Source organism: Phasianus colchicus, chromosome 3, assembly GCF_987193195.1.
Source record: "Phasianus colchicus chromosome 3, bPhaCol1.hap1.1, whole genome shotgun sequence".
NCBI classification, from domain to species: domain Eukaryota; kingdom Metazoa; phylum Chordata; class Aves; order Galliformes; family Phasianidae; genus Phasianus; species Phasianus colchicus.
In genome coordinates, this window is record NC_143438.1 from 39998580 (window position 1) to 40011577 (window position 12998).

Sequence of the window (12998 nt, forward strand, 5' to 3'; positions counted from 1 at the left end):
CATGTTATATAACCATATATGAGGTCAGAGCCCAACAATATCACCATCAATTGCTAATAAAATGAAGTGAAAAGTTATCAGATATTTTCTAATGAATATGCAGTCGTGCAAGGACAACATTTTCTTGACTAAGAATGTTTCTATACTATAAATAGTAGAAATGTGCTTGTTTATAGCATAACAATTTGTATTGTGCACCTCATAACAGATCATCCTAGTTGATATCAATATTAAATTGTTGTTATTCTTGCAGGTTATGGAATCCATAGTGTTACCTTGTCTGATACTCTTACGGAAACTCATTTATGCTGATCCAGATGTTCGTTTATCTCTAGCACAACAATCATCTTTGTTGCTTTCACTATTCAGAGGTGAAGATTCTGTTTTGACTTTAATACATAGATAGAAAGAAAATGTGTGAAATATATTAGATGTCTAATCAAAAGCTTTCATGAGTGTTTTGGATAACTTCAGAGTCCCTGATATTTTAAAGATAAACAGTTTGCTCGTGTTACCAATGTTGACATCGATGAAGATGTTAGCAAAATAGCTGTGGAAAAAAAGTTGACGACTGGCCTTCCATGTACTGTTAAATGCCACTATGTTCCTAACAATTTTTTAAAGTATCTTTTGTTTTGTTCAGTTTCCCTGATATTCCAAAATGACCAAGCTGTTTTAACGGAAGCTACAGTATTGCTTTGTCTTCTGCTGTTTGATGAAGTATCAAGAACAGACACGTGGTATGAAAAAAAAGTTATTCAATTGCATTATCTTAATATAAATTTAAGATTTGCATGAAAATTAGTTTTGTTTGGATATACACACACATTTATATATATAAATTATCAACAGAATTTTAATATGTTCAAAATTGCATGAATTACTTATTTGCATGTCAAATGAATTGTTTCAGTATTTAGATTGCATGTTATATAGATCTACTTGTCACGCTTAAGTACTTTGTATGTAAGTGTTAAGTACATTTATTTTCATTTTCAGAAAGCCCTGGTTATTCTCTAATCCATGTTTTCCATAAGTGGAAACTGCACTAATCAAATAACTAGCTATAGATGTGTAGTTGATGATTTTCTAATTCAATTAGAATTCTCTTATTTACTTTGACTTTCAAGCGTAGTGGTTGCCTTTAAGTCAAAGGACTTCAAACATTATATTGTTATTTTAAATTAGTACGTACATCAGGAAAAAATGTGCTCTTAAAATACACACACATGAAATACACTGAAAAAAACTCTCATGCGTATTTGTCTCTAATAGAAAAAGAGTACATAGGTCACTTCAAACTAATGCCTCCTATTTATTTCCATGGAAACTACAACAGATGCAAAGAGCACAATAACAACTGTTTGGTAGAGTAAATTCTCATTTACAAAATGCTATTTTTCAACGTAGTCAACACCATTTGCTATGCATTTTCACTAGCAATGAATACAAGCCTGAATGCTGTGCTCATTAAAAAAAAAAAAAAAAAAAAAAAGCACCAGTGGAGGTGACCCACTGCCATCACTGAAACACACTGTCTCATTGTGCTCTCATCCACTTTTTGGTCTCCATAAATGTTCAGCAAGCACTGATGTATGTCAGTGGGTGTTTTTTTTTCTGCATAGAGGAATTTAATTTCACACCTTTGCTTCATAGACCTTCCATGTAAGATGCCATTTTGTCAGACTACCTCTCTGCTGCTATGTACCACACAGCAACAAAATACAATGAAATATTGTCATAACCTCTACTGACATGGCCACCAGCATTTGCCTTTGATGTCACAGGTCAAGATAATAAAATAGGAGACATTAGCTTCAGAGCAGCCTTGTAAATAAGCCTGTGCTTTGGTTCTTAATTTCATTTTCAGGTATGTTATGCCTCCAATAAGTATTCTATATGTATATGACCTAAGAACTACCTGAATATTGCATAATCATAAAGAAACAGAGCTTATTAATATAAATGTATTCAGCGATTAGTTGTTCAAGAGCTTTCTGTAGGGAAGAAAACAGCTATATCAGAATCATAATGAATAACTACTATAACTACGTAACTAATGAATTAGTAGATAATCAAAGTTAAAAATAAGAAATAACTTAATCTTTCTTGCAGGACTGAGAGCATAAACAATAATGGTACTGTCCTACCTTCCTTCAGTTTACCTGTTGCTGTTGTTAGACGGTATGTTGACTTTTTTTGTTATTGTTCTTTGTTTTCTTTGGCTTTTTTGGGGGGGATGGTTTGGGGGAGGTGAGGATTGGCATTGTTTGTTTTTGTTTATTTGTTTTTTCGCTAAACTTAAGTCCTTTACATTTGTTGTCCTCCCTAAAGGATAGAAGCAAAGGAAGGCATTTGGTATTGAATCCAAAGTTGTCTTCTCTTTTAAGTGATAAATGTGTAGTTTTCCACCTAGCTTTTTTTTTTTTTTGACAGTTTTGAAAACATTATTTGCAAATTTAAGAAATTGCTTGACTGAAGCATTTAACTGTTGCTTTTGTTTATTTGTTTAAGATATCATCTCCCTGTCAAGATCGCTACTCATCATATAGTTAGCCCTAATTCCATTGTAGTGCCATTATCTTCTGAATGCTTGAATATGAAACCTGTGTCAGATATGCTAAAGATGTCTTGGAATCTGTCGTGGTACCATGGGACTGAAAACCTGTTGCAACTGAAAAATTATGAGAAGCAAGCAGAAACGTGAGCTGTTCAATCTTGATTTTAAATCTTAATATATTTCCTTTGGTGTATGCTCAACATCAAACAGCAGTACAGCTTGTACAAATGTAAAGGATTGCATCCCAGGAATTGTAAATAAGTTATCATGATAATACCTAAATCATAGAATCATAGAATTGCTCAGGTTGGAAAAGACCTTAAAGATCATCAATTCGAACTGCTACCTAACCATACTGCCCTAACTAACAACCCTCTGCTAAGTCATTTCCCTGAGCACCATATTCAAGCTGATTTTAAGCACATTCAGAGATGGTGACTCAACCACCTCTGTGGGAAGCCTATTTCAGTGCTTGATAACCCCTTACGTAAAGAAGTTCTTCCTGATATCCAACCTAAACCTCCCCTGGCACAACTTAAGGCCATTTTCCCTTGTCCTATCACTCATCACCAGTGAGAAGAGACTAGCCTCGCTCTTGCTGCAATCACCTTTCAAGTATTTGAAGTGAGCAATAAGATATCACCTCAGCCTCCTCTTCCCCATACTAAACAGCCCCAGTTCCTTCAGTCTCTCCTCGTAGGCATATTCTCCAATTCCTTCACCAGCCTTGTTGCCCTTCTTTGGACCTGCTCTAGCACCTCAATATGCTTCCTATACTGAAGTGTCCAAAACTGAACACAGTACTCTAGGTGAGGCCTCACCAATGCCAAGTACAGGAGCAGGAGTATTTCCCTAGTCCCCTAGTCCACCATTTCTTATACAAGCCAGGATGCCATTGGCCTTCTTGGCCACCTGGGCATACTGCTGACTCATATTCAGCTGACTCTCTGTCAGTACACGAAGGTCCCTTTCCATCAGGAAGCTTTCCAGTCACTCCTCCCCAAGCTTTTAAGGTTGCCTGGGGTTGTGATCCAAAATGCAGGACCTGACACTTGGCCCTATTGAAACTCATACAGTTAACCTTGGCCCATCGATCCACTCTATCTAGGTCCCTCTGTAGTGCCTTTCTTCCCTCAGGCAGATCATGCTCCCTCCCAACTTGGTGTTGTCTGTAAAGTTACTGAGGGTGCACTCAATCTCCTCATGAGGATCATTAATAAAGATGTTAAAGAAGCAGCCTCAGTACCGAACTCTGGGGGACTCCGCTTGTGACTGGCTGCTAACTGGATTTAACTCCATTGACCACAACTCTTTGCCAGGGGCAGCCAGCTTCTCCACAAGAATGTTGTGGGGGACAGAGTCAAAGGCTTTACTGAAGTCCAGGTAGACCACATTGACAGCCTTACTTTCATCTACTAAGTGGGTCACCTTGTCATAAAACAATATCAAGTTTGTCAAGCAGAATCTACCATTAATAAATCCATGCTGACTGGCCTGATCCCCTAGTTAACCTTCAACTGATCCATGACAGCTCCTGAGAATATCCTTTCCATCACCTTCCCTGGGCCCAAGAGGCTGATAGGTCCCTAAGACTGATAGGTCTGCAGCTACCAGGATCATCTTTCCGACCCTTTTTGAAGATGGGCGTCACAGTTGCCATTCTCCAGTCTGCTGGAACATCCTTGATTCTCTAGGACAGTTGAAAGATGATGGAGAGTGTCTTGGCAACCACAACTACAAACTCCCCCAGCACTCTGGGGCGCAATCCATCTGGCCCCACTGTTGTCTTTTACCTTAGTGGCCAAGTTCAGGTCTAGTTGGGCTTTGGCCTTTCTAATTTTCTCCCTGCACAGCTTCACTGTGTATTTGTAATAAGTTGCTTGCACCCTCTTCCAAAGACCATAAACTTTTTTCTTTGTTCTTGAGTTCCAGCCAAAGGTCTCTGTTCAGCCAAAACACTGGAGAATGCAGGCATCGATCCTGCTACCTCTCGCATGCTAAGCGAGCGCTCTACCATTTGAGCTAATTCCCCTCCTTTCATAGGCAATCAAGAAAATTCTCTTGACATGCTTTAGTGAGCACTTGATTAGCAAGGTTTCTGAGATTCTTTTGTATACAGAACTCAGCATCCCTGATAAATCATTTTTATTTTAATGCACCTTATTCAAAACAAAATTAATTTCTTAAAAAGAAAATAGCATAGTCTATAAGGCCAACATCTACAATGTCATAGAGGAAAAATTCATTACAAACCATGAACGACACCTTTGAAAGTAGTTTTTGAGAGGTGCTCTCTTTCCAAAGAACTCAAGCAGCTCAGGATTTAATTTCTTGTGAGGTGGTTTATTGATGGTGTGTTTGGTTTTGGGCTCCTGTTTTGTTGTTTTGAGGTGGAAAAAGGGAAAAGAATTGGTTAACAAAAATACATCTTGAAGAAAATTTATGTTTTGTCTTCTCATTTGAACTAAAATAATTATATTTACTTAATTATATACTTATGATCATCCATCAGTATACTTATATTTTTCTTTTATGCCTTTTCAGATTTTTAGACACACTAAAACTCTCCTCAGAAGACATCCTTATACTGAAAATAACTCACACAACCTATGGACTGCAGGACTGTCTTAATTCAATCATTCAGGCAGTATCCCACAGGGATGTTAAAGCTTCACTCATTAGGCTCAGCTTTTATGCTCTGAATGACAGACTTGCTTTAAAATGCATCTCTGGGTCTTGTCACACCATTTTGAAGAGGATTGTTTGGCAAAGAGCAATAAATAGGTAAGCATACTGAAAGCAAAAATGAATGACAAGTATGTTGTTTAAATTATAAAGTTCATAGTTTTCATATCCTCAGTTTTAAGGATTTGATAGCCTATGTACCTTTGATTCTGGTTGTTTTCTGTGCATGTAGTTAATCAGAATGATCCCATGGAAAATTTATTGTGTGATCCTGTAGTTGACTTCTATTTCCTTGTACTTCCTAAAGCTAATAGATGAGACTAACCACAGATTATACAGGTAATATCAACATTGACTTTGCTTGTATCCTATTTTTATTCTTTTTTTTAAAAAAAATCTGATTTTCTGAGTGTTTGGTTTGTGCATTGTTTTTCTTTCATTAGGAGTAGAATTAATTTCTGTTCATAAAATCTGTTTGCAAATAGATCTTTAACAGTTCAAAATGTGTAATTTAGTTATTTGCAAATGTGACTATTCTGGATGTGCTGAGTTCTAAGTATAATCCACCTTTGAGCAGGGATTATTCATTCTACTGCAGTTCTCCACTTGTTCTGACTTTAAAGTTCTGTTTAGAGCCGGTGATTTAAAGTGTAAGTCCGCTTAGTTCTAGTGTATAGCTTTGTATGTTTTCTTGACAGACTGGTATATCAGTACAGCACAAGTTCTGTTAATCGTTTTGTGTTTTTGTTTTTTATCTATCTGTTCAAATTTTGGTTCTAATGTATGGGCTGAGAATCTTCTCCTGTATACTGCTTAGAAAATGGGAATGGTTTGTCCTATACCACACTCAAGCTACAACAGTTCTCATAACCTATCAATATTTTGGCACAGTATGTAAAATTTGTACTATTTTGGTTGCTGTCTTCACTCAATCCAAGTAAATGTTAACTTTTGAAAATCTTCAATATTTTCACTAAATCCAAATGAGAAGGAAAATGATTGTATATGTGCGTTTGTTTTCCTGTAGCTTGGGATCCAGCTGGATACAGAAATAGTTGTTTGGGCATATCAGCTTAAGGAAACAGCTTCTATCACTTGCAAAGCTTGTTAGTAACGATTGTTTAAAAAAAAAAAAAGTGAGGATTCACCCACAAATGCTTAGAAAGCTGGGTGATGTTATTTTGTGTCCACTCTCACTAGTCTTGTGAGAGATGCCTGAGGAAAGCAAACATCACTCCTGTCTTTAGGAAAGGCACATGAAAGACAGGAATATCATCAGGAGTAGGATGGCTTTACCAATCAGAAGTCATACTTGGCAAACCTGCTGAAATCCTTTTACAATGAAAAATCTGGCTCTGCAGATGAGAGGGGTAATGGATATGTTCTGTGTCAACGGTTTACAGACTGGTTTGGCCCAGTTCCCTCACTAGCGGGATGGAGGGATTTTGCAAAATCTGCACCTCCAGGAAAGGGAAACGGGACCCCGAAATAATTAAAAGCAGTGGCAATAATCTGAGGAGAAACAAACTAATATACTAAATATAGTACCGAAATGCAAAATAACACACTATAAGACAATATAATTAGAATGGAAGCTAATAAATCAAATATAGTGAGATAGTGTCTGAAAGGTGGATAGGCCTCACCATAAAGCCGAGCTGAGATGCACAGTCCGGTTGAGCAGCAGAGACAAAAACCTGACGAAGCACATCAGGTGATCTTGCCAGGGGTTATATCTCCTCTCTGACTGCAGTGCCCCCTGGGATATGTTATTCTTCTCTTCTGGACAGGTACCTGGAACTTGAGCATTAACACTTTAATTCCCAGTGCACTACATGATGTTATGATGTGAAATACAGATAACCAAAAATCATAAAACCATGACAGTTCTGCCTTGATTTAAATGTTTTTACACAATGTTTTAAGATCCTCATAGACAAGCTAATGAGGTATTGGTTGGAGAGGTAGACAGTGAGATGGATTGAAAGGTGGCTGCACAGTGGAGCCTGGAGGATGGTGTGCTGATCAGTGACGTGAAGTCTTGTTGGTGACCAGAAACTAGCAGTGTACCACAGCAGTCAGTATTGGCTATAAACCTGTTTCATATATTCATTAACAATCCAAAGACTGGGGAAGAGTACCTCCAGCAATTTTATATTACAAAACTGGGAGGAGTGAATGATATGCCAGAGGGTTGTGCTGCTATTCAGGAGGATCTTGACAGGCTGGAGAAATGGGCTGACAGAAACTGTGGGAAGTTCAGCAAGGGGAAATGAAAATTCCTGCACTTGGGATAGAACAAATCCATGCACCCATATATACTGAGGGCTGATGAGCTGGGAGTCAGCTCTGCAGAAAATACTATGAACTTGAACATGAGCCAGCAGTGGCAAAGAAGGCTGAAGATATCCTTAGCTGCTTTAGGAGTGTTGCCAGTAGGTCAAAGAGGTGATTATTTCCCCCTTCATGGTGTTGATGAAGCTGCACTTGGAGTCTTGTGTCTACTTCTGGGCTCCCCAGTATAAGAGACGCATAAATGTATTAGAAAGACTCCAACAAAGTGCCAAATAAGATGTCTAAGCAACTGGAGTATCTCTTATGAGGAAAGGTTGAAAGAGCTGCAACTGCTAAGAAAGGACTGCATCTCACTGATGTATATAAATGCCTGATGGAGACTGCAGAGAAGGTGGAGCCAGATTCCTTTCAGTGATGCCCAGTGACAGGGTGAAATGGGCAAGAATTGAAGCACAGGATGTTTTATCTGAACATCAGGAGATACGTTTTCACTGTGCAGAGCAATGGCACAGATTGCCCAGTGAGGTTGTGGAGTCTCTTCCTTAAATATCTTCAACAGCCACCTGGACATGGTCCTGAATAAGCAGCTCAACATGATGGCAGTTGGACCAGATGATTTCCAGAGGCCCATTCCAAGTTCACTGTATCTATGATTTTGTCATTTGTTTACGTCAAAATGGCAAAGTATAAGAATACCATATTTAAACTATGGAAAATTTAAAATCGTAGAATCATAGAATGGTTTGTGTTGGAAGGGACCTTTAAAATCATTTAGTTCCAACCCCCCTGCTATAGGCAGAGACACCTCCCCCTAGACCAGGTTGCTCTCAGAGCCTCCTGCAGCCTGGCCTTGAATGCTTGCAGGGAGGGGGCATTCACAACCTCTCTGTGCAACCTATTCCATTGTCTCACCACCCTCACAGTAAAGAATTTCTTCCTAATATCTAGTCCCCCCGGAGCCATCTCTTCTCCAGTCTGAAGAGGCCCACCTCTCAGCCTGTGCTCGTAGGGCAGGTGCTCCAGCCTTCTGATCATCTTTGTGGCCCTCCTCTAGTTCTGTCTTTGTTTCTGTCTCTCTGTTTTTTCTGTCTTTTCCAACACACAATTCCATGTCTTTTAATGTATGAAGTATATATAATACAGGTGTGTTTCAGTTTAAATGCACCTGATACAATTTCTTTTTTGTTATTTGTAGTTATGTTATGTATATTTAAATAATTCGAAATTTAGTATAGGTAAATCCTTATTTGCTTAATATTATTTGCTCAGTTAATTCAGCCATATTAAACTGAGATCTTAGCACTTTCTTTTAATTCCCTAAAAGTATGAATATATATACACTTGTTTTCATTGCAGATTTTTGCAAGTGCTTCCAGCTTCTGCTGAGGATGAGAAGCTTTTGGTAGATGTCCTAAGATTTTTGAACAAATTGTGTAGAGAGCAGAGAGCAAGCTTGGAGGCAGATCATCTAAAGTGGATCTTGAAATCATTGCTTAAAAATGTAAGAATATAAATACAAACTTGTCTTGCTGTGGCGTAGGTAACAATAATAGGATGGTTATACAGAGTCATGTAAATGTAGTTAGCTATTTGTAGCTTTATGTAGAGCTTTGTACATACACTATATTAAATAAATTTTAAATTAAATAAATATTAAATAAATGCATATACAATATATGCATTTACATTATATAAGTAGCTGTACATGTGAATATACTTAAGTGTACAGCTGTATATGTATATATATCTATGTGTATATGTAACTGTGTTATCTATGTAACTCAAAGAATGAGGTTTTCCGCAGGTATATTGTGACTTTCCGCATGATAAAGAAATATAAATGTCTGTCTTGGATTAAGAACAAGAATTGAAAGTTAAGACAGAAGTTTTTGTTGTTTCAGTTTTGATTTAAAATGGTTGCAATACATTTACGTAAAACATTTTTATAACCTTGAGGAAGGTATTATATGAGCATACAGTTCATACAGTTGAAATATAAAAATGCAAGTATAGTATTGGAGGAATATAATTTATTTTTATTTTCAGTTTTTTAGACGTGTGCTTTTCATTTGAGGTCTGTTCTATCTAGTATAAGTCATTAAGATGTACAAAAACAAGTAGGAAATTAAGATTAAAAAAGCAGTATGAAACAACTTTTATTGTACTTGTCAAAATATAATAATTCAATCTTACTGTATGAAAACTAGATTCTAAAGATAACAATAATGACTGCAGTTGTATTACTGCGTTACAAAGTACTGTTCTTCACAAAGCAAGTACATACTGTACTCAAAGCAAGGATTTAAAAGGGTTATCATATATTGAGTGTGCATGCATTTGCATTTTAAAATACAGTTTAAATATTTAGAAAAAAAGTGCTAGTGATCTTCTTTTCAGTTATGTAGGACTGATGTACTTCAATTTGTATGATTAACAAGAAATCCTTTAAAATGTGATAGGTATGGGTAATTAATACCAGAAAATCTTTACTTTGTTTTTGTTGTTGTTGTTTCAATATACAGAAATATTTCTTGGTAAAATGATGATTATAGAATTTGTTATTTTTAGTGCATGTGATTTTAAAGCACCAAACAAAAAACTGGCTTTAGTGTTTTTATTAAAATAGAATTTAAGCAATGCATGATGTGACTATTTTTATTATTTTCTCTTAGAAATCAAATTCTCTTTTGGACCTTTTGGTGCGATCAGAATCCCAAGTGCGGGATGAAACAGATGAAATACAGACTGCTGTCAGACAACAACTGGATAAAGAACTCATTCATCTTTTTAACACACTGTTATTTTGTTCAATGTCAGTGACTGACAGGTACAGTTTAAATGGAACTGCCTGTGTCATTCTGACTGGGATAGTAATGTCTTGTGCTACTGCATCTTAGTCAGAGTTTGAAAATAATTACATCACAATACAGTCATGGTAAACTTTAAAAATGGAATATACTTCTCTTTAAGTGAAGATCAACATTAGATATATCTTTTCACAGTAAAATTAAGAAATTAAGAAAATTGTGAAGAAGTGCACAAGTGCAGTTTTTCAAAAAATGATAATTAAATTGATGGCACGGAGAAGATGGGCTATTTCTTTTTCCCTACTGGAAATTTGCTTAAGTGATAGCTGAATTGATTTTTCTACTAGCTACTTGCAGGAAAGTAAAACAACAGAATATCAGCAAGTATTCATTTCCATCCACTTCCTTTTTGCTCCATAGTGTATCATTGACTCTATTTGTGCACACTGGTTATTGTCAGGACACCTACTTCCAGAATGAGATGCCATCCTTTTTCTGTTAGTCAGACAAACAGAAATTAACTACTATTGGTTCTTTTTTTCCTAACTTTATCAAATAATATTTTCACACTAAATCCTTCTATCCAAATGCATTCTAAGATGCTAAAATTGCAGCTGACATACTTATGTGTGCCATAACATAACTGCTTGTAAAGATTCCTTCAAAATGCTGTCTTTATAATTCTTCCCACTAAGTTACTTAATTTCTAAATAAAACATAAGAAAAAAATGACAGCTAGAAAAAGAAGGATTATAGAAATCCCTGTCAGTTATGTCTTATACTCCTTTATTTTCTGTCTACCTTAGTGATAGATTTGCAGAAAATATTTTAGAACTTGGTGCCTAAACCAGAACAAACATAAGCAAAATCTTTGTGACAGTTGTCACTCTGTGTTATCTGATGTTCTTGAACTCCTGCTTTTTTATGTGCTCATTAGAAATTAGAGTTCTGTCTTGTTTGTTGGTGTATGGTTAAGCAGTCCTGTTCTGAAATTTACTTCTGCATTATTTGGTGTGTAAACCAACAGTTACTAACTGATATGCTGAGACCCGCTTAATAGCAATAATAATAATAATAATGCACTGGCCTCTTACAAAATAATTTATAATAATAGCTTTATGCTGTCATTTGATGCTTTTTTACTTTTTATACTTAATCCAGAGAGGGCTTGGAACTTGCTGGCTGTTTCAGAACTGAGCTGGCTCTCAAGCTGCTACAGTGCTTAAGGCTAACAGATGCACCACATTTTTATGGACTTCCTTCACTGGGGAGAACACTGAGAGGAATGGTTCATGTTACTGCACTTCCAAACTGGAGTACATATTCTGCTATTGCTGAACCTGTCACAATTTGTAAGAAATATTTAACAGGTCTTCTTGAGGTAAGTAGTTTATGTTATAACCTAACTTTTTTTCTAAATGCTTGTAAAGTCACTATAACTAATAATATTATAATTTTTACACTGTAGTTCCAGTGAATATAGTTACCATGAAAGATGCTTTTCTTTCTCCAAGAAAATTGCTAAAAGATTAAGACGAGATTGAGTGATTTGTATCTTTACTTTAAGGAAAAAAATGTTTTAAAATATGTTTACTTACGATGATTGACTATATTGCACATGCCTTCCCATTCCCTTTATTCGTTAGAATTTGATATAGAAAGTTGATTTATTTATTCCAGTTCGAGTCCCAAGAAAAGATAGAAATGACCTGTATTCTTGACCATAGAATTTTGGAAAATAAACTGTATTTTTAATTTCAAACATAGCAGAAAGAAGCTGGGTGCAATAAATGGCCTGTTTCCAACAAAAACAAACTTTTCAGCTCTGACTGAGATACAGTATTTAGCCAGCTTTCTATATAATATTGTCCTTATTATCTAGATCCACTATATTCTTCATTTGTATAGGCAACTAAAATAACTACTGACCTTCAAGGGTTTAACCATACAGAAAAATGATGAATGAGTAAGCGACTCAGAAATAAATTAACATCCAGCTGAAAGAGTGTATTTGATAATTCACCATCTTTCCATGAGTTTAATTTACATGTGTGCAGTGGTTTATACTCTACCTGTGTACTGCTCACAGTAAAGCTACTGTGAACTTATTCCTACACTCCCAGGTCATTTCATCATTTTATGTTGAATGGGGAGGAAACGCTATGTCCTTCATGGGAAAAGGTGTCACAAAAAGCACTGTTCTTTGTTTGCTTCACTTATCTCATGAAATGATGGCTCAAGTGAAGGATACGGTGAGTACATTATAGTTTCCCTTGTCATTTTCGATGGCTAAGCACAGATATATTTTAACTGATACAATTCAATAATTTAGTGTAATCATTCTGGAGAATCGCAGTCAACTCCACTCAATGCCTGTGATTGCCACTTGTGAAAACATTTCAAAGTGATGAAGTATGCTTTGTATTTGGAAAACAACGCTTTATTTTTGAGGAAAAAAAAAACTACTCCTGCTAGCATTCCAGTTTTTATTTCCGCAATCCTGTAGTCTTTCATGACTGAAAGAGGGGACTAAAATTGATTTTTATGTATGTATTTATTTTTAATCATGTAGAATAATATCTATAATAGCATAATAAACGGTGTTGGGTTTTTTGTGACTGTAGGTCATAACGTGCCAGCAGCAATGTCCA

General features: G+C 36.2%; 1 protein-coding gene and 1 non-coding gene across 3 annotated transcripts in view; one reads left to right on the forward strand and one right to left on the reverse strand.

The window, feature by feature from the left end:
• RTTN (rotatin) overlaps positions 1–12998 on the forward strand; it is an 88659-nt gene that overhangs the window by 31723 nt on the left and 43938 nt on the right. The window contains exons 21-29 of one of the 2 annotated variants that reach the window (XM_031589024.2): positions 254–371; positions 644–740; positions 2116–2184; positions 2515–2703; positions 5105–5344; positions 8897–9041; positions 10213–10367; positions 11509–11728; positions 12471–12599. In XM_031589024.2, coding sequence (XP_031444884.2) covers positions 254–371; positions 644–740; positions 2116–2184; positions 2515–2703; positions 5105–5344; positions 8897–9041; positions 10213–10367; positions 11509–11728; positions 12471–12599 — 1362 coding nt within the window. The remainder of the gene's footprint in view (positions 1–253; positions 372–643; positions 741–2115; positions 2185–2514; positions 2704–5104; positions 5345–8896; positions 9042–10212; positions 10368–11508; positions 11729–12470; positions 12600–12998) is intronic. The other variant, XM_090137321.1, reaches the window with a different exon arrangement.
• TRNAA-AGC (transfer RNA alanine (anticodon AGC)) lies at positions 4520–4592 on the reverse strand. The gene has a single exon. It is a non-coding gene; the product is annotated as a tRNA-Ala (tRNA).